This window comes from Tribolium castaneum, chromosome 2, assembly GCF_031307605.1.
Source record: "Tribolium castaneum strain GA2 chromosome 2, icTriCast1.1, whole genome shotgun sequence".
NCBI lineage: Eukaryota > Metazoa > Arthropoda > Insecta > Coleoptera > Tenebrionidae > Tribolium > Tribolium castaneum.
Genome location: NC_087395.1, coordinates 24,179,206 through 24,199,003, shown reverse-complemented (window position 1 = coordinate 24,199,003; position 19,798 = coordinate 24,179,206). Strand labels below are relative to the sequence as shown.

The 19,798-nt window shown below is 38.3% G+C and overlaps 1 protein-coding gene across 4 annotated transcripts in view; it reads right to left on the bottom strand.

Moving 5' to 3' along the window:
- Nucleotides 1–19,798, bottom strand: part of LOC663375 (TOX high mobility group box family member 4) — a 76,977-nt gene that overhangs the window by 12,630 nt on the left and 44,549 nt on the right. Inside the window, exon 1 of one of the 4 annotated variants that reach the window (XM_015983635.2) lies at nt 18,638–18,833. The exons of 2 other annotated variants lie outside the window; for them this stretch is intronic. Coding sequence is in view for 1 of the 2 variants with exons in the window: in XM_008200074.3 (XP_008198296.1) it covers nt 13,248–13,316 (69 nt within the window). In the remaining variant the exon portion in view is untranslated. Of the gene's footprint in view, nt 1–13,247; nt 13,623–18,637; nt 18,834–19,798 lie in introns of those variants that run through there. One more of the 4 variants, XM_008200074.3, reaches the window with a different exon arrangement.

Here is a 19,798-nt window from a genome sequence, read left to right as displayed (position 1 = left end):
AGACCTTGCAAAATGGTCAACAATTGTCAAACTTCAATATTTTATTTAGTTTTTAGCTGGTTCATTACCGAATAAGCAGGAAAGCAATAATAGTTAATTATAGTTTATTATAACTTAGTAAATTATATAAAGTAACTCAATCAATATGACAACGAATATTGAACTTCTTGAATGAAAATGGTGAACAAATAGGACATTTTTTTAATTAATAGCACAATTTTATCGTATTTTTCGAAAGTTTACTTGATTAAAAATGAAAATAATGAGCTAAAATTCTGTTTTTTACAATTATTTAAAAAACTGTAAGAGATAGATATAGAAGATGTTACTAAAGGTCTGCATAAAAGTTGATGTTCTTTTGATTCCCTTTGAAAAAACAAGGTCAGTCCATTTGAAAAAACTGTTTATAATTATTTTTAATCATCATTTTCAAAAAATCATAGTAGGCTTGCAATAAAAGCCTAAAAATCATCCTGTATGGTGTGCTAAAAGTATTCATTCCGTCCTTTTCTGCCCAATTGATTGTTTCTATGTACGTATTGGTTGTAATTAATTTATGCGTCACAAAGTGCAGTTTCGATTAAAAACCGTGATAATAGTTTGGTGCAAGTTTCGCTGGCTTTGCCATAATCAGCTTTTCGTATGGTTATGGCGGCCATCGGATTACGGCCATCGGTCCTATTAGAGTCGTCTACTTTTCCGCACCAACGGATCACATCAACCGCGAACGATTGAAATTAATTATTCAGTACGAGTTCGAAATTGCACTTAGTAACGATGTAACCGGTGACAGAAACGTGCGCAACGGCTTCCACTTGAACAAACGAAACAAGAAAAATTTCAAAACCCCAGCCATCTGGCAACATCACGTCATCCATTAACCGTACAAATCCATAAATAAGTAATTAACTGTAAATCTCTAATTAGATATCGGAGTGAAAGTCCGAATTTTAAGCTCGGCGAGCTTTCGGATGCAGATTTGATTTTTCCCCTCGGAGGCGGCGAGACCGCACACGGTAATCCACTTGGAAATTCGGCAACAACTTCCGCTCGAGATCTTAATATTGTAAATTCAAATTAGCGAGCGCGCGCGCAAAACTATTCGGTTTCTGAATGAGTTAACTCATCGATCGTAATTAGGGGAAAAAATATCGGCGAACCTTGAAAGACTTTATTACTTTTTCGAACTCAAGCCCAACTTTTTAATCATCGTAATTGGCCATCAAAGAAACTTTCCGGAAAGACCTAGCAGGACGGGCCCGCGTGTTAAACAAATTTACTACGAAAGCTCGAATATTAAGAATACAATTTACTTTCATGAAATAATCGCAAATTCTTAATTAGATTTGAGCGCGCTTTGAAATACTGTCATGTTTATTTCAATTAAATTGAGCCCTCCTTTATCGACCGTGCTTCCCTCTCCCGGATTTAGCCGACCAGGGGCACCCAACATTTCACTTCCTGCCGAACTCGACTCAAACTTTTTGCTCGGCCCGCAACAAACCCAATTTCGCAAAAAAACGATTTTTTTCGACAATTTTTAAAATATACACTGTGGGTCAATAGAGGGTTATGACCACGTAATCTCTGATATTTTTCTAAAATGGCTGAGAATGTAAAAAACTTTTAATTACGTTTTGCGCAATTACCTTAATTATCTATGAAATTATTTGATTGAAAAATTATGCCACGATTTTTTCGGTAGACACACATTTCACTTTCTTACAAATTACACATAATTTACACCTCAATTTCACGTTTAACCTATGATCTATGACAGGAAAAAAAACACTCGAAAAGTGATTACAGCGTTGAAAAGAAAGGACAGGTGAAAGAGAAGGTAATTTATGAGTTGTTGGCTCCTTCGTATCGATAGTACATTATGGGAAAAATCCATATTTATAATGAAATTTATTGTAGTGTGTCGACGCTTGATGGTTTTCTAATAACTTTATTGGTGCTTGCACCCCACTTGTTTTGTTTGTAAAAATCTCTGGACAAAACCGTCCCTTGCGAGACTTTGCGTTCTTTTGCGCGACGAGTCCCATTAATATTCATTACACTTTTAATTACGTTGACTTTGTGTCTCCATTTAATCCATTTATTTATATTTATGTAGCCATGAATTTTAATTATGTGATATTTATTCGTCGCTGTGACGCAACACCGGCGTCCGAAAAAACGAAATAAAATTTTTCCGGGGTTGAAAAGTCGCGGCCCGCTCTATACCTGCACCTCCAACACCGCGGCAATTTGTCCGAGAGTCACGCTTCACATGATGGATGAACTAGAGGACGGGAATTTACATGATTACATGCATTAGAACCGCCGTGATTTATTTTCGTTTGCCGTTTGATTATTAAACATTTAAAACGCGCGAGAAAAGTGAGATTTATCCGCGGTTGCGACTTCTGGCAGACAATTAGTGCACCTATTTATGGCCGCATACAATCAACTAGATACGGGCGATAGATAGGTCCTTTCACATTACAACCTGTTTACATTTCCTTTTAGTTAATGAACCGATTCGTTATTTAAACTAAAACTTGCGGTCGCCCGTATTTGGCTCAAGATTTATTTCATCGCCCACAGGTGGCGTTCCCAGTGCTACAATAACTTGCCTCACTGGCAATGGATGCATTTTTAACTGACACGAAAATTACCCACAATCTGTAACAAAATAAAAAACAACTTCCTCGATCTGCATAATTAACTAACGCTCTAACAAGACTACTGACAGATGATAAACTCGCCTATTTATGCCTACATACACTTGTAGATGCAATCAGAGCGATCATTCTGATAGATCGGCCTTTTCACATTTAAATCTATTTACATTTCGTTCAGTTAACGAACCGATTTGTTCGCGAGCCAACACATTATTATTTTCTACAATTTTTGTGTACAGTCGCCGCCGAAGTGAAAGTCCCCGGGGACGTTACTTTAGACGCCGGCTGTACTGCGCTGTCACTTGAAGAGGGTCCAATCAAGATTGAATTAAGATTCCTCCCTTAATTTGATTACAAACCTGACAAAAAGCTAATTAAGCCGTAAATAAAACACCTGTACAGTTAATTAGTAATCTTGCACGACATGTCTGTTGTCAATGTTGCCGTGTACAATGGAACATGACAAGTCGTAACAATCCATTATGGTTGATAATAGTGGAAACGTTATTCGCTGAACAGTTATATCATCAGTGTCACCAACTACTGAAAAAATTGTCATTGCTGCTATTCGGTCTAGTTTCGCGTGTACTTGGAGAAATCAATTTAGTAATAATTCGTCCGATTTGAAAGTTGTAGAGTTTCGCAGGGGGCGGTGGAACCGTTTAAATTGAATAGTAAATGTACCACCGCACCACTAGCATCCCCGGCTTCTAAAGCATTAGTAATAAATCAAGTCATAATTGGATTTCAGCGGGATAAGGCGAATATTCCGGGTGTATCGAGTCCGGGCGGCGGCGCGCGTTGGAAAAAGAGAGGTAGATGAGCCGCCCCTGCTCGCCCCCGAGGCGTATTCATGAGTTTAAAATTACAGCCCGGCCAACCTTTATTGCATCTTTTAACCCTTTAACTAAGGCAATTGTTAAATTAATCCACTTTGTGTCGTTGAATTAACATTTTTAACATTGCATTAAGCCAACTCTCGATGAGTCATTATTTTAATTTAGATGGAATCGAGCGAGAGATTTTTTCGCCCTTCGAGGGACGCCGGAGACGAGTAATCACAGGACGCCTGAAACTTGCAAATTCCATTCGATTCGAATTGTTCTCCGTAAATTCCATTCGTTTCAAAATAATTTCATCTTTTTGCCCGGAGTTTTAAAGTTAAATTGAACAATGTAAAGCAAACGAAGTTTTATGAGTTCCATATACATTATAAAAGTAGTTACGGCGCAACTTCGCCGGTAAAAAGGGAGTGCAAAACTCATTTCGCAAAGGATGCGCCGGCGATAAAATCTCACAAAACCGATAGATCGACGCTGAATAAAAAACGGCCGCAAAGTGCGATCCAATGTCCGAAATTTCCAAACGGTGGCACTCTTTATTAATTAATTTTCTTTGTTCCGTCTGCACGGAATCGATTTGTTCCGAACCATTGGCTATGCATACGAAATCGTTAATTCCCATTACGATTGTGTAGAGATTTAAGTCACATTCACATGGGAGAAAAGTAGAAACTTGAACGACCAGCTCGGAGCGATTTTCACATTTATGAATAAATAAATCGACAACAAACATGGAAACTGACATTTATAAGACAACCGTCTCGGCTTGCATGCTCTAAATTATCCACACTCATGCAAATCACTGATCAGTTAGCGCAATTAGCGATTTTCACGGTTTTTGGGCGAGAAAAACAGGGGGAATTCACTATTTACGATTCAACATTTATTAAACATAAATAAAGTTTTATTGGCCAACTGTCGACATTCCATTCTGATCACGGTTTAACACATTAATAATCCAGCGATTAGAAATAAACACTTTGTAGGAGAATTTCACAAACATCAAGCCGGAGAGACGCATAAGATGCGATGTTTGCGCATATTAGTACTTTCGCTTTGACGTAAAGTACCCACTTAGGCCTTTATTACCTAAAATAACGTCAACGGAGCGAACTCACGGTGAGACAAGCGAATTACGTCTTATTTTCTCCCGATTTCGCTTAAACGCAAAACAAAAATTCACAACAATAGACTGTAACAAACCATTTTCGCCAACGCACCTTTTATGTAACCACCGTGTAACGTTACCTAATTCAGATCATAGAAAGTTACCACAGGGCACTAGAGGCGAGTCACGTGACTCTTGCGGTAATTGGAGTTTAACTTTGTTATATTTACGATAACAAATAAATTACTTCTTGCGAAATATCGAATCAAAGATTTTGAATCTTTAGGAACGTCAGCCAATGACAAATCGGCCAGCGGCACGCTAAAGCCGCACGCGAATCTGCAGATCCTCGGCCAATTTTTCTTTTTTAAAATCTTTAAACAGCGATTCAAGTGATTCCAATTTCGCTCAATAAAACCTAATTTAAACAGACGCAACAATCAAAAATAGAACCGTGATTCAAGCTCTGCTGGAATTGCACCAATTTAAGACAAAAATTAAAATTTTCCGAAAATTCCTGCTGTCATAATTTTGTACAGGGTGAGTCAATAGTGGGTTATTTCCGAATTTTTGTTAATATGCAATCAATAATACTAAACCAATGTTGATTCATTTAATGTTTTTAAAAATTAAACAGTCTCCGAGTAGTAGTCTTGGTTTTGTATCTTAAGACATGTCAGCAATAACCCACTAGTGGCTCACCCTGTATAAGACAATTTTACGGAATCAAAGCAAAAATCACTAATTTTATTTGAAGAGAGTGTGTTTTTTCAAAAATTACTGTTTCTATTCTAAGATCAGGTTACTAACTTAAAAAAAACTCCCGGTTTTCCAAAAATGCACGCCTTATCGTCTTTTGATGCAAGGTTTAGTGAACACTGCCAGCAACCAGGTATTAATTATGTGTTGACGGATTTTATCTACTTTCCTTCAGAATCGACGTAATTAGATGTAAAAATATGCAGAGTGTTCCATTTTGTATTCAAAAGTTGAAAGCATTTCCTTTAAAACCAGTAATCCTGAAAGTTTATCTAAAAAATGCATTTCCAACTAAATTCGATTGATTTTCTCGCAACACTCAATCAACGTCTGACATAATATGAAAATAAAAGACTCGTAACACAAAAAAGTTTTTAATTAGACATAAATGATATAAATCACTTTGTAATGAAACAAGTTTAGTTCCATATATGTTTGATTTGTTTGTTAGCCCAACCTATGGTTAGCCTAATTGGAAATTTATAAAAAAACTTATAGATTTATTGTATTACAATTTCAAATAATAGATTTCATAAGAACCGTGTTTACAGTAAGTTAGAGTCTATTGTATGAGTGAACAATGGCCGTATTCATAATAATTACACCTCAAAACCGATCAAATTAAGAGATAATTATCTAATAACAGGAACAATAAGATTGAAAATGGCATGTGGCGTTAAAAAAGCGCTTTTGGCCCGTGCTGTACCACCAGAATTCTTATCTGTTCACACAACAATAACATTGTGTACATATTCCCACTTACACTCGTAATAAAAAAATAATGATAATAACTTAAATAATTTACGAAGCGAATTTGCATAAAGTCGAATATAAACTGAAAGCTGCCATATAATTTAAAGCGAAAATGTATTCAAGAAACATTCTCTACAAGTCTCCAGTTTTCAATCCCGAGCCAGCGTCTCCTTCCCTCCCAAGCCCGCGTCCTTGACTCTTAATTACGTTTAATTAAAACGTTTAACAGTGTGATAAATTATAATAATACCAATTCAGACTCGTATAAATTACGGCGTCCAATGTATTTTTATTTGCATGCCGTGGCCAAGTCCAGACCCTTTTCCAAGTCCACGGCACGCAACCGAAAAGGGGCCACTCTTCAGGCAGCACTTCGTCGCGACCTTGAAGGCTACAAGAATCCGGTTCTACTGGAAGCACGGTGAAGATGCTGTACAACAAAGAGATGGCCCCAGTTTAAAAAACCTCGCGTGTCATTAGCACCAACGCACTTTTATCGCGTTTGCGAGTCAAACAGCCCAATTCCGGGCCCGGAAAAATCCGTGCTCCGGGTCCGGTACGTGGCCATTTTTCATCGATGCGCTTTGGCGAGGGCAGAGACGAAGGCAAGTACAAACAGGCACCAGCGAGCAGCAGCCAAGAGAACAGGTATAGTTGGTATGCGAGGTCATAGGGTAGTACAATGTACCGCCGGAGGCTGCGGGTCATAGACCCCGAATCAAATGAAAAAAACAACGGCCAGCCACAACAAAACCAATAAATGGACAGCACAAAGCGATCAGAGGGGGATGATTCGACCGGCTGAACCCCCGAGCTTGTGCAATTTTTATGCGCGACGGTTTCATTTCAATCGGTTAATTCGCGACGGTCGAGAGTTTTTCTTAAACGACACCGACGAGATAATTTTTACGACGTCGTAACTCCAACTTTAAAATCTATCAAATGCATTTAAAATACGCAACCACCAATTCCATTATCGGCTTTTCGGCCACTTAAGATACGGACCATTACAATAAATTTCACGTTTGACGCTTCAACAGCACGAAAAGAAAACAAATCAAGCACAAAATCGGACTACTGGACACTCAATTGCCACCAAGTCGAATAAAACTGGACAAATGCGAAATACACAGAAATTTTTGATAAAAATTAACCAACTTTAAGCTATGCATAGAAAACTGTAACCAACTGAAAAGTTCTGTTTCAAATCGTATTCAACTCTCAATAGGTACCTGTACGTACGTACAGTCACAATCAAGAAGAATTACACCCTAAAACCGCAGCCACAAATCTTTTCAATAAATACGCTTAATGTGGACGTTTAAATTTATGACCTAGAAGATTTTTGCTATCCGGTGGTTGGTAGAGGTGTCATTCTTTTTTATCGTGACTGTACTGCAAATATACTGCAACTGAATAAAAAATCACTCTAAATTCTACATTACAAGATCTATTATAACGTGGGTCGAGATTTTTTCGTTGTATACCAAACAAAAGTCAATCAAATCTTTCCTCAAGAATCAATAAGGTCTATTATAATGTTCTACAGAACTAGAGAACGAATAAAGTCCCATGAATCCATGGTATTAAGTTAAGCTGTCTCATACGTTTCCTTTGAATCACGAAAAAAAGCATATTTGATTCCCTGTCTTCATTTTTGAGTTTCTGTTGTATCCAAAAAAAATCTTATCATGATTCATAAAATTGTAGAACTTAATCAAATTTCTCGATTTCCCAATGCAGAATACAGATACATATTTTTACACAACAAGAATTCGATTTTTTTTCAACTGAATAATCAACTTTTAAAGCGTGATTCAACTCTAAATAAGTACAAATCCAATGAAACTGACTCAGAAAGTATATATACCTATTGACCGAAAAAGGTCAGAGAAACTTAATATATACTTAAAAAAAAATCTGCAGAAAAATTATACACTCGTACGCAGGGAGATTTCAATTTTTTGAAGTAGTTTATTTGTTTTGCATTAAATAAGCATTTCCGTTTGAATCAGAAATAACAGCACCCAGATTTTTGCTGTATGCAGCTGAAAATTCAATCACGAACATCTAAGTGTTCTCCAGGAGTGGAAAAATGAATGAAAATCGTTTTAAGAATCGGAGATTTTATTTTGAATTTTTTCGATCCTAAAAACCTGAATCCAAAATAATTTAGGTTTCTTGGCTTCGTTTTGTGTTTTCTATTGTAATTCTTCAAAAAACGGAACGTGAAATTGTGGAATTTAATCACATTCCTGGATCTCCGTATTACCATTCGGTATTTTTTCCAGTAATATCCATTTTGGTCTTGTTACGACCCGAAAGCGCATTAACGAACTTCCTTTGTTCTTCAGTCTCTTCCGGCCCCGAGATGGTATCTATTCTATTGTTATTCCATAAAGTCATGTTAGTTATTTAAGGAATTTGTTGTGGTAAATTGAAATCTTGGAACATCTAAAATAGTTAATCATGCCGAAAACAAACAGAATGATTATTGATGGTCCACCAATAAATCCCCGTCCGGTAATTACACTCAAAGATAAATCGATAGAAAAAGAGATAAGTAACGCACCGTCCTACAAATCAGTGTTATCGAGATGATTGACGATGGAAAAACAAAAACTATATAATTATACGGAATAAAACTCGGAAAAAAGTCCGTGGAACTGGTTCCTCCCACGCTAGATGCACACGATTAGAGGTCAACGGTCAGAAAATTCCCACAGGTGTAAAAATGCCAAGCCCTTAAAAAAGGCGTCGCGACGGATTTGGGCAACGCATTCCGACCATCGCGAATCTCGACAGCACAATGCCCGTCCTGGTATAATAAACCAGAACAGACCCATACATAATTCATAGCCGATGTCATTCAAGCACCCATTACAATATGAACACGCACTCAAAAAAATCCACGACGAGAAAAAAAAGTTTTCAGCTGCTGCCTTAAAAGGCGAAACGAGCACTCCGGAATTCGTGTTATTTATCGATAAAGATCTGGAAAGTTGCAACAAAAGCGCTGCGTGCGTTTTTCGCGGTCCATCGAGACGAGACATCCGACACCTGTTGGAGAGGTGGGGGCGGACGACGGCGGAGGCGGACAGCGGTCGCGTGCCGCCACGGACGCGTTTACGGAGGCGGCCCCCGGACTAATCTCCTGCGGTCGCACTCCGCTAAACGACTCAATCGATCGAGACAGACACGACACTACGAGACGAGATTACGCGTGCCGACACGGAATTTCACCACACCGGACTCGCTTCCGGGCCCGGAGCCGCCCCAAAACCGAACTCGGACCCTCAACACAATCGGAATCAACTCCGGACGATTTGGAAGCGAAAGAAATTGCAAAACCTCGCGGAATTAATCAAAAAAATTACAAAAATCGCAATGAAAGAAATTTAAATGAATATAAATGCTGCAGAAAAATTTGAAAAGGCCCAAAATCCAAGAATCGCTCCGGGACTTCTGATTCAAGTCCGGTCGAATTCCGGTCTAAGCTGTTTGGAAATTCGGAAGCGAAAAAATAATTAAATCCTCCTTATTTTTTTTCGTAGAACCTCACGGAACTAAATGTACGAAGGTCATATAAAAATTTCGTCGGGAACCAGATTAATAAAATCCTTCCCGGAATTCTTAGATCTCGTTTGAAATAATGATTTTTAAGACACAATTTGAAAAAATTATAATAAATATCCAAAACTTATTCCAAGCATCTGGACTCTAATCCGGAGTCCAGGACCTAGCTCCGGGCCTTCTAGAATCGTTTAACACATAATTGAAATCGCAATTCGTGCTTAAAATCACGTATACAATTCTACCTTTGGTTTTTGAAGTTTTTACTAAACGAAGAACTTATCTGTGACAATAAATAACCCCTAAAAATCTTGCCAGAAACTCGAAATTTGTATAAATAAAATGTTTAACACTGTAGTACTTTCCATTTTGGTTACATTATTCCGTGAAAATAAAACATGTTTTTTCAAATTTGTAATTTTTATTTCAAATTACATTTTTGTCCTCCCACAATAGCTTTCTTTTTTTCAAATTGTGTTCCTTCCTGTTATTTTGCACTTTACGTATTCGAAAGTTCTTTCGAACACAATTAAAATAATTTAGATTCAACTCAATTATTCCGTAAGGAGATCCCACAAAAATAGTTTCAAAATGATTTTCTTCCAATAAACAAGAATTTTCTTCGCCATGTTCTGCACTTGTTTTTTTTTAATACCAAGCTCGAAATAATAATTTTGTTAAAGGTGATTGATATCTTCGAATAAAATATTCGAATCAAGTTAAAATCGATTTTAATTATCACAAAAATTACATTTTCGAACAAAAGGCAACCCTTATTTTAACAGAAGCAGTTAGAGAATCGCAAATTGGACAGTTCTGTCATAAAGCACTCGTGCTAACCTTTAAATCTAACAATAACAGAGATATTTTGAGAATACCACCATAAGAAATACGATTCTGCCTGAATAAAAAATTATTTAAAAAAATTGAATTGAAGAATGTCTAGATTGAAAAAATTCGAAGTTATTTGTAAAAAATCTGCCCGGAAATCTAAAAGATGTTTGGAGTAATAATTAACAGCGGGGTGAATTAAAGTTCCTGGTTGCAATGGGAGGTGGCGTAAAAATAGTTCCGGACTTTTATTTCGTCGGCTTTTGAGCTATAATGCCGCCATTAAAATTCATTGTCTGTTCTGATCGACTGTATGAAGTGAAAATATATATCTCCGAGACGCGCAATGAATAAATAAGGCGAAACGGACGGTCGAAGGGGTGTTTTTAGTTGGAACACGTGGACGATAAGGGATATAATAGTGTGGAAAAAAAGTGGAGAAAGATTCATTCGACGGCGGTGGCGATTTATGGAGGCGATTACGGGATTTGTCCCAGATTAAATTTCTTCAACCACTCCAAGTGTGATAATTTACTGTTGTGTTTGATGCCATAAACAATTATTTGGTTTGTAAGACAAACACGATCGGAGATATTGACTTTGGGGATAAGTCCAGATTTATGGATTATGTAATTGGAAAAATGTGCGGTAACAGTTTTCCGCCCGCTCCGATTTATCCCGGCGGTGGCTTGTTCGGACGTGATGTATTTTGTCAATTTGTAATCGAGGTCGTAAGATTTGATCAATTTAAAGTTAACTTTATAGCTCTATTGCACGAACAATAAAATTATTATTTTCCTCGGCATGCCGTGATTAATCTGACTTTCTTTACCAGATGATTAATGATACCACTTAAGAATTATTAATTATCTTACTGCTCCGGCAATAAATTACTGTTATTCCCCCCTTCGGTTTGTTTAATTGGCCCGTGTGGACGAAAAAAGCCCTTATCCCCTGATCCTGCGATTTTTCCCCGGAAAACACGACTCGGTGTTTTTCAAAACGGGTCGCGATAAAATCGGCCATATGGCCGATGCATTAACTCCAGCACAGTGTTTTGATGGATACCTGGCTTTTGAACAGGTTTCTCGGACATCCCACATGTCTCGAAACCGAAAATTTCTCAATACGAGTTCCTGAAACGGCATAAATCCAACCGCTTCCATAAAACAACCGGAGTAAAATACGGCCTCTCACTAACCTAGTTGCGGCCATTTACATAATTATTATTGCCGACTAACATTGTGATTAGATTATTGATTGCCTTATTAGATCCGCATTCCGGCGACACTGAGAAAACTCGCGCGATTTTTAATTATTTTTGAGACAAAAAAAGGTGGAATCGGAGACGCCGACAGATGGGCACGGGGCTCGGCACCAGCTCGATTATGGGACCGATCGAGTGGATTAATGCCAGCACATGCATACCATCTGATGCCGGCCACCGACGGGGAAGATAGGGTTACATGGGACGCCTCTGATTGTTCCACTAATAACCGCTCACCCTTAAAATTACGAAAAAGCGTGCCGTAAAACTTTCTTAATAAATCATTTCTAGACGAGTGTCACCATAAAAGTAAAAATGCTAATATTTGCGTTTATGTACCCATCCACCTTAAGTTCTTTGCCGAGCAAATAAAGATAATTCTTGTGATAATAAAGTAAATATCACTGTGTTTATTTTCACGACGGAATTTCTTTTTCCCGGATTCGGGACCATTTAAATAATAATTAACTCGGAATATAGTTGTAATAATAAACCGCGCTTTATTGACTATACAAAAGATCGTAAAAACAAATTTTCACAAATAGGTAGTGTTTACGCGATAACTGTTTTAACAACTGTATTTAAATTGAGTACTTGGCTCAAACTTCATCTAATGGGAATTACAACATAAATGGTCGAAAAATCGTGTCCGAAACCTGTCTATTTACCATCTTGAAACAAAAGAGGTTAACGGTTTCCGTCGCTTGAAAATTATTCACTACGACATATTTATGCAAATGGTTTTTTCTCAAACACCATCTGTTCGTTTACCTGGATTTGAGAATTGGAATCAATAGCGAGTTTCATTCACACGGTAATAATCTAGAAAATAAACGCTTCCGCTTTAGGATCGCACCGGAGGAATCCGGGGAGGGTTCCGAGCGTTATTTACCTTAGCCGAAGTTGTGTACAAACAACTGTTTCCATATTTACTTCATTTAAATGCAAACATGGAGCTTTTGCGGCTTTGCAAATAGTTCCCGGAACATAATGCGACCCGACGACAATTACGTGAAACTTTAATAAGGTCTTTATGTTCGATGATTACGATTTTTATGGTTTATTGTGTTATGCAATGAAAAAATTTCGCAAGAGCCCTTGAAGCGATTTGGAAAAATTCCAACGGGTGTTCCAATTTAAATCACAACAATCGTCTTCCGTTCGGGTAATAAATCATAATAAATAAACAGAAATGCATTAGGTATAAATAATCTTAATGTGCGTTTTAAATTTATTTCAAAATAATTACAATGTTGGTCTTTCCTGTTTTAAATTGGGTAACATAAATCATCGTTTGTGTCAGTGACCTTTCTTTCTTCAAGGCTGAAATTGTTTCAGTTGCATCCCTGAAACGCGCGCAACGCCGGCACGAGAAAAGCACCCGGAATTGGAATTCTCCCCCGGATTTTTCCACCGTTCGTTTAATGAAATAATTTTTGTGGTACCTTGTACAAATACTGATCAAACATCCTGCACACATCTACATCGCTGCCGACGCAATAAGTAGCCTCCATATTCTCACAGTTTCCAATAAGGGTGTTGATAGAAGCCACGATAGGCTTTAAATGTTCCAGCGTTGTGGCGAGCACAGGGTAGTCCACGTGGTCGACGAAAAATTCTTACTAAATCCCACACTAGTACAATCACCAAACCCGGAAAGCTTCACTATTTCAGCTCGCCGCTTATTTAAAATTTCAATTTCAATAGAGTCCGGATTTTTCCGGGCGCGTGGTCACTTCGAGCATGGTTTCCGGAACGCGGCCGATCTCTTGTATGAACGCAGCTGCGGCACGAAACCGAATAACGCGCCGCGAAGCGCGGACCCCTCCCCGACGACTTCCCCACCGGACTCGGCTGCGCAAACCCGGACCGGATCCGGAGAGGCCCGCGTCGATCTAAATCTCAAAAATCCATGAAAAACGAATAAATAATATGACTGGCACCCCACCCCGGCACAGCGACGAGCTCAGGGGGCCCCAGACCGCCATTTAAGCTCTCCGCACGCGGCGGCGGCGGCGGCAACGCCGTCCACGGCGACGTGCCACCGCCAAGTCCGCAAAAATTTCGGCCGGAAACGACCAAAGCGGAGGAATTCACAAAAAATCCAAATTTGAAGAACTCCAAAAAGTTTAAAATGGAACTTCTACATGAGTTCTCGAACCAATATTTTGTGTGCTGCCAAGTCAAACTCCAATTTTTTTGAGTAAAACTTACTGCATCTCCGGGCAGAAAATTGTATTGGAATCGTTTCTTTCAACTTAATTTTTTAATTATTTTTAATTAATTATTTTTTTTAATTATTTTAATTATATAAAATAATTACTTGCTCAAAAATCTTAGAACTTGCCGCCGAAAACCTAAAGTCGCTTTCTTCTGACGCTAAAAATGTATCAGTTTAGTTAAAAACATTTGATCTCGGACGATTCCTTACTCAATATCGACTAAACTCGCTTCAAAAACTTCAAAACTAGTCCAAAACTTAAAATCTTAGCTTGATAAACAACCATTTGTTTTGTGAACAGTCTACACTTAGTTCCAAAATGTAACGTTTTTAAAGTATTAAATATTTCTTTTTGTTTGTTGTAGTCAGCTTCTTTTTTGAGCAGTTCACAAGACTTTGTAATATTTATTGTCAATAATCAATAAAAAAAACAAAGAAAAATATCTCTTTTCAGTGCCAAGTTATACGTCTTTAAAATTGGGCCTTTTTATGCCATATTTCGAAGATTTTATATTTATTTTTAAATACCCATACGGTTGACTGCTTTTTTTTTCGTGATCATAGGAATATATTCTACTTTTAACACACAAAATAAGCTAGACTTCGTCTCCTCATATTTTTTCTCTAATAAAGGGTTTTAATAAAAATTAATTGTTTAATTAAAATTGCAAAGAAAAAATATTTATTTGACTTTCTTGTTGAACCGCAATAATATTTTTCCCTAATTTTTTAGCACATTATTTTTTTTATGATTTGTTAATTACTATTCTTCAAATAGAAATGAACGTAATCATGGAAAGGAGGCATTTAAAACAATAAAGATACCTGAAACCGCGAAACATTTTTATTTGGTTTAAATCCCTTGCATTTAATTGGGTGGAGCCAACCCAAAGCTAATCTGAGTCATGCCTTTTCAATGCGCTCAGCCAATAAAAAGGCAAAGATAATGCATAGACAAAAAATTTCAAAGCGAATGTATTGGTCGATCACCGCAAGGTGATTTCAAGATGGTTTCGAGGATTAGACTGTTAATATTTCACGCAATAAAAGTATTTTATTTTAATATGCATTCATTCGGGAGTTCAGAAAAAAAACACAGTGTTTGTTGAATAGATTTATGTAAAATACCACGGTACAATTGTTGTGTGTAAGGAAAAGGCATGAAACTGTTAGATTTTTAGTGGCTTTCAGGCCGCCCTCGGGTGTTATCGGGGTGTTAATTGTGGCCGGCGTGTCGGCGGTGTCCCATGTCGAGCGCCGGAGGGGCGGCGGTGAGAACGAGCGTGACGTCCCGACGCCGTGGCTCGAAAACGGCGCCGTGGGGATCACGACCGTCCCGGAAATGGGCAGACATCGGTTAGGTTGGTGAGCCACGCGCCCGCTACGTGTTGATACACTTGTTCTATACGGTTTCTGGCACACGACGACGACCCACGCCTGCCACTTGTCCTCCGTGATCCCTTACGGCTTGTTTACCGCCGCACGGAGCCGATCGACGGAAAATAAGGGATCTTCCGGGCGCCGGAATCCGGAAACGGACCGCTCACCACTTGCAATTGTTGGGGGAAAAAAACAAAGAAAGAATAGGCCCGCAATGTGATGCTTGCGGACACCCTTAATAGCGCTATAAAGTGTTTAAGTTTACAACCGTTGTGTAAAAATACAGCGCACGCAATCTCATTAAAATAATTCAATCACCAACATGCAATCACTTTGCCAAAGTTTTTCCCATTGTTGCAATAAAAGCTCGACGCGTTTTTCCCAATTGATGAATGTGTAAAACCACGAAAGTTTAGCCCCGAAAAAATGCATAAATCGATTAAATTCTTGTGGTGCTGACAGCCAGGTCTATTACTTGCAGGAAAATTCAATAAAGTCGAAGAAATAACTCGGCATTCCGATGTCACGAGCTTGTATGTTCTTCTTTTTACAATATGCCATTTGCGTCGTTTATGTAATACGCTGAGTTGAAGAGATGTTTTACTAATAAAGAATGCAACAGTGGGACATGTCGTTTAAGTTTTCCCGGAGGAAAACATACACTGTGTACGTTACAAGCGTCGTAAAACTGTTTACACGGAAATGTCACAAATTGATTAAAAAGAAATACTTTTTCTTGTGTGAAAGGATTCATTATGCGGTGGCCGTCTTTCACCGAAACGGTGATTATGAAGCGTCTAATTAGGCGCAAAGGTCAGGCTCGGGCTCGAATCAAGTGCCAAGATCTCGCTCCGATGCGCTTGGAATTAAAAATTTTGTTGATGTAACAAAGGACATGAGATATGGGTAGTGAAAGTTGTCACGACGGCAAATCGTTAATTCTACTTTGTTCCCACAGAATAGATCAAGCCTGTGACTATATCGAGGATCTTGTGCAATTTCAGATATTTTCTTATTACAAATTTTAATTTTTCCAACTGGAATTTTTGTCTAATTAAGCGACACGTCTCAGCACCTTGCATCCATCCATCTTAGTTAATTTGTCATTTAGTGCTATTCATGCAAATGACACTAATAACACTTCTTCCACTAGAGAGTTCTACCGGTATTTTCTATAAATAGTTTTTTTTGAGAGAAAAAATTTCAGAAGCCGCTAATTATCGATAAAGCGAGTGTCGTAAATTTGTCTCGTTTAGATAGCCCGTACAAGAACGATCTGCGTAAATTCCCTCCAGATCTAGTTATCTAAATTTTATAGCTTTGTTAAGTGGTTGTCATTGCTACTATACCGCAAATGTCAAACGACAATAAATTGAAATTTATCGAGAAGGTCAGTTTCAGTTGCGGCAAGTGTAGCTTTTTTCCAAAAATTTTTCGAGCTAAAGCGAACGTTACGAAAGATAAGGACAAAATTGAGATAACACCCAGTTTAAACAAAATTACGGCCAGACGTAAAATGAAATACTTTGTTCTTAGATCCAGGCTACGGGGTAATAAAAATGTCCGCAACGACTGTTTTAATTTAGTGAGCTATGTCACGATAAAATTTTATTTTTTATAGTTTCACAATAACAATCCGAGTAATTGGATATTTGATTATTAAAATATATGTTGGGCGCGGTCTTAATAATACAACAATAAATCGAGAAATTGTAAAAGGTGCATACTCGAGCCTTGTTGAGGAAAAAACGACGTCGTTAAGACATGCTTTTGCGTTATAAAATTCCGCAAAACGTTAATAATTCATGGAACAAATTCTACAAGTCTGCATGACCCCATCGAGAAAAAACCTCTTTATGGCGTGTGTGAAACTGTGTAAAAATCGATTAATTATTTAATATAGTAATTAACTTTCAGTGTTTTGCAATAAATTTGCAAATCTATTATGTCACTTAAACTTGCCTGAATTCAAATAATCCCGACGTTATCGAAACAACGCGCAGCGATAAACTTCACGAATGAATTACGAGCAAAGTATTAAATAAATTTATGCACTTCTAATTTATATACGAAAGATGTCAAATTGCCCAGATAGATGCAATCTACGAGATCCGGATACGTTTTATGATCATCGAAGATTCCGAGATTTTATTTACGAATTAAAATACTACGATTTTTTGGGCTTTATCTAGTTAAAAGTGTGTATGCGGTGTATAATTTTACTGTCATTAAATAAAAACGGTTAATTAGCGGAATAAATAATGGGAAAATTGAAACGACCATTAACATAAATATACATTTAGTAGATTAGAGAGATAAATTCTTTTCAAATGAGGATAATCGTTTTGAAAAAATCTGGTTATTTTAATGAATCGAGATAAATTACCAAGGGCCTGTAGCGAATCGACTCCGGGGAGATAATTAGAAAGTAAACGAAATTCGACGAAACGCTCGCGCCCCTAAGAAGCACAATAAAAGAATATTCTTACGATTTCTTTCACAAATCTTTTCGCTGGGCAATTTGTAAACTAACCTGGTTGGCAGGGGTGTCATTCTTTTTGACCGTGACTGTACCCACCCCTCACTAAAATACTAAATCGGTCAGCTTTTCTTGGACAAATTGTTAAAAGTCTTAAAAGTCAAGACAAAATTTCCAAGAAAATATAGTTTTGTTAATCACGTATTTAATTGCGGATTAAATTAATGACGCTTGCATAAATCGGTCCGGTGTTTAAGTAACGTTATCGCATAAAATAATCCAAAAAGCAGCACTGAAATTAGAAAAAATACGAGTATAAAAGATGACCGAATACAGTGAAACATCCCTTAATGGGCACCTCCGAATAACGGACACCCTTCACAACGGACATTTTTATCTATGTTAAAATCTCTCCAAAAAATTCCCCATCGGTGTCCGTTGTTGGGAGGTTTTACTGTAGTATTCTTTAGCCCACCCGTTTATACCGTGTGTAATAAAATACGTGTTTGAGTTTAGTGATTTGGGGAGGGTCTTAATCCTGAAGTTCGTCACTTAATTAGAAAATAAAAACTCGTCAAGATGTTTCTTGTGGAAATTCGTGTAAAACTTCTTTCTTTGTTATTATCGCATTATCTACAGCCCGGCCATTAAAGAGTTAAGTGCGTTTTCATTGTTTTGTAGAAAAAGACCCTTTTAAGCACATTATTAAACTAAAAGCGGATTATCTACCTCCACTTAGATACTTAGAAGTGTACCTAGTTCCCTTAGGACTTCCGGTCCCGTTTCCCTCCCTTATCAAAGTTGTGGTGTCCCGCGCGGTCAATCCCGGTGTCCTAAACCCTTGGCCCCACATTGTCAAAAATCGTCAATTGCCTCCATGTCCCGATGTCACCGTCCGTAATGGCCGTATTTGCGTACGGGCCGTTTCTCCCACTCCGTCCCGCGGAAACACAACACCAATGAAAACCGTCTTTCCCTCCTCGTCCCTCTGGCTGTTTTCTCTTCATTTCGACATGGCGCGCGCAACATACCGAGCTATTACAGTAAGAAAACAGACATATAAAACTGAGAGCGGGTTAGGGGCTGAGGGACGTAAAAATCAATATCCCCGGGGCTGCTAAATCACGCTTATCAAGAGCACTTTCCCCCCGCAGTCGCGCGCCCGAGATCGACACCCCCGACGCCGCCACCGCCGCCGCCGCCACCCTCCCGCACTACAAAACATTCAATTTGAACGTCAAGTTAAAACGAAATGGATTTTGCAGCAGACCGGGAGAATGAGATTTAGATTTCAAATTTTAGGGGGGCGGCTGCACAACCGGACGGCCCGCGCCGTAATCGCCCATGAAACCGCCTCCGGGGGCCCGAACCGAATCAATTAACGGCCTCGTAAAGGCGACGGAACGGCCCGGATGCCGCATTAAAAATCAATCCGGAGACACTTTTTCGACACACTGTTGCTTGCATCCCGGAATCCGACAACGAACAATGCAACAAAATTATAAAAGCGATCGAAATAAAATTGTAATAAAAATCTAATAAAATGCCGCCGTCGCGAAATGGAGCGCCGCCACGTCCGTCCTCGGACGTGCACGGGGTTTCACCCGGTGTAGAGAACATTATTACATTATAAAATAAAAACTCCAGTATATTATTAAAGAACCGGTCTGCTTGGAAAGTTGTTATTAAATGATTTAAAACACAATTGTTCTACTTAGGAGAATGATGTCATTACAGAAACATTATTAAACAACGTACATAATAGGGCCCGATCAAAAAACGCTGATGGTAATAACAGTGGAGAATTAAGCACCCGGGGTGGGGTGCAAATGGGGGAAAATGTGTCCCGTTTCAGACATCTTATTACCGAAAGAAGTGATGTAAAGAAAATAATATTTTTCCATCTCAAGCAGACT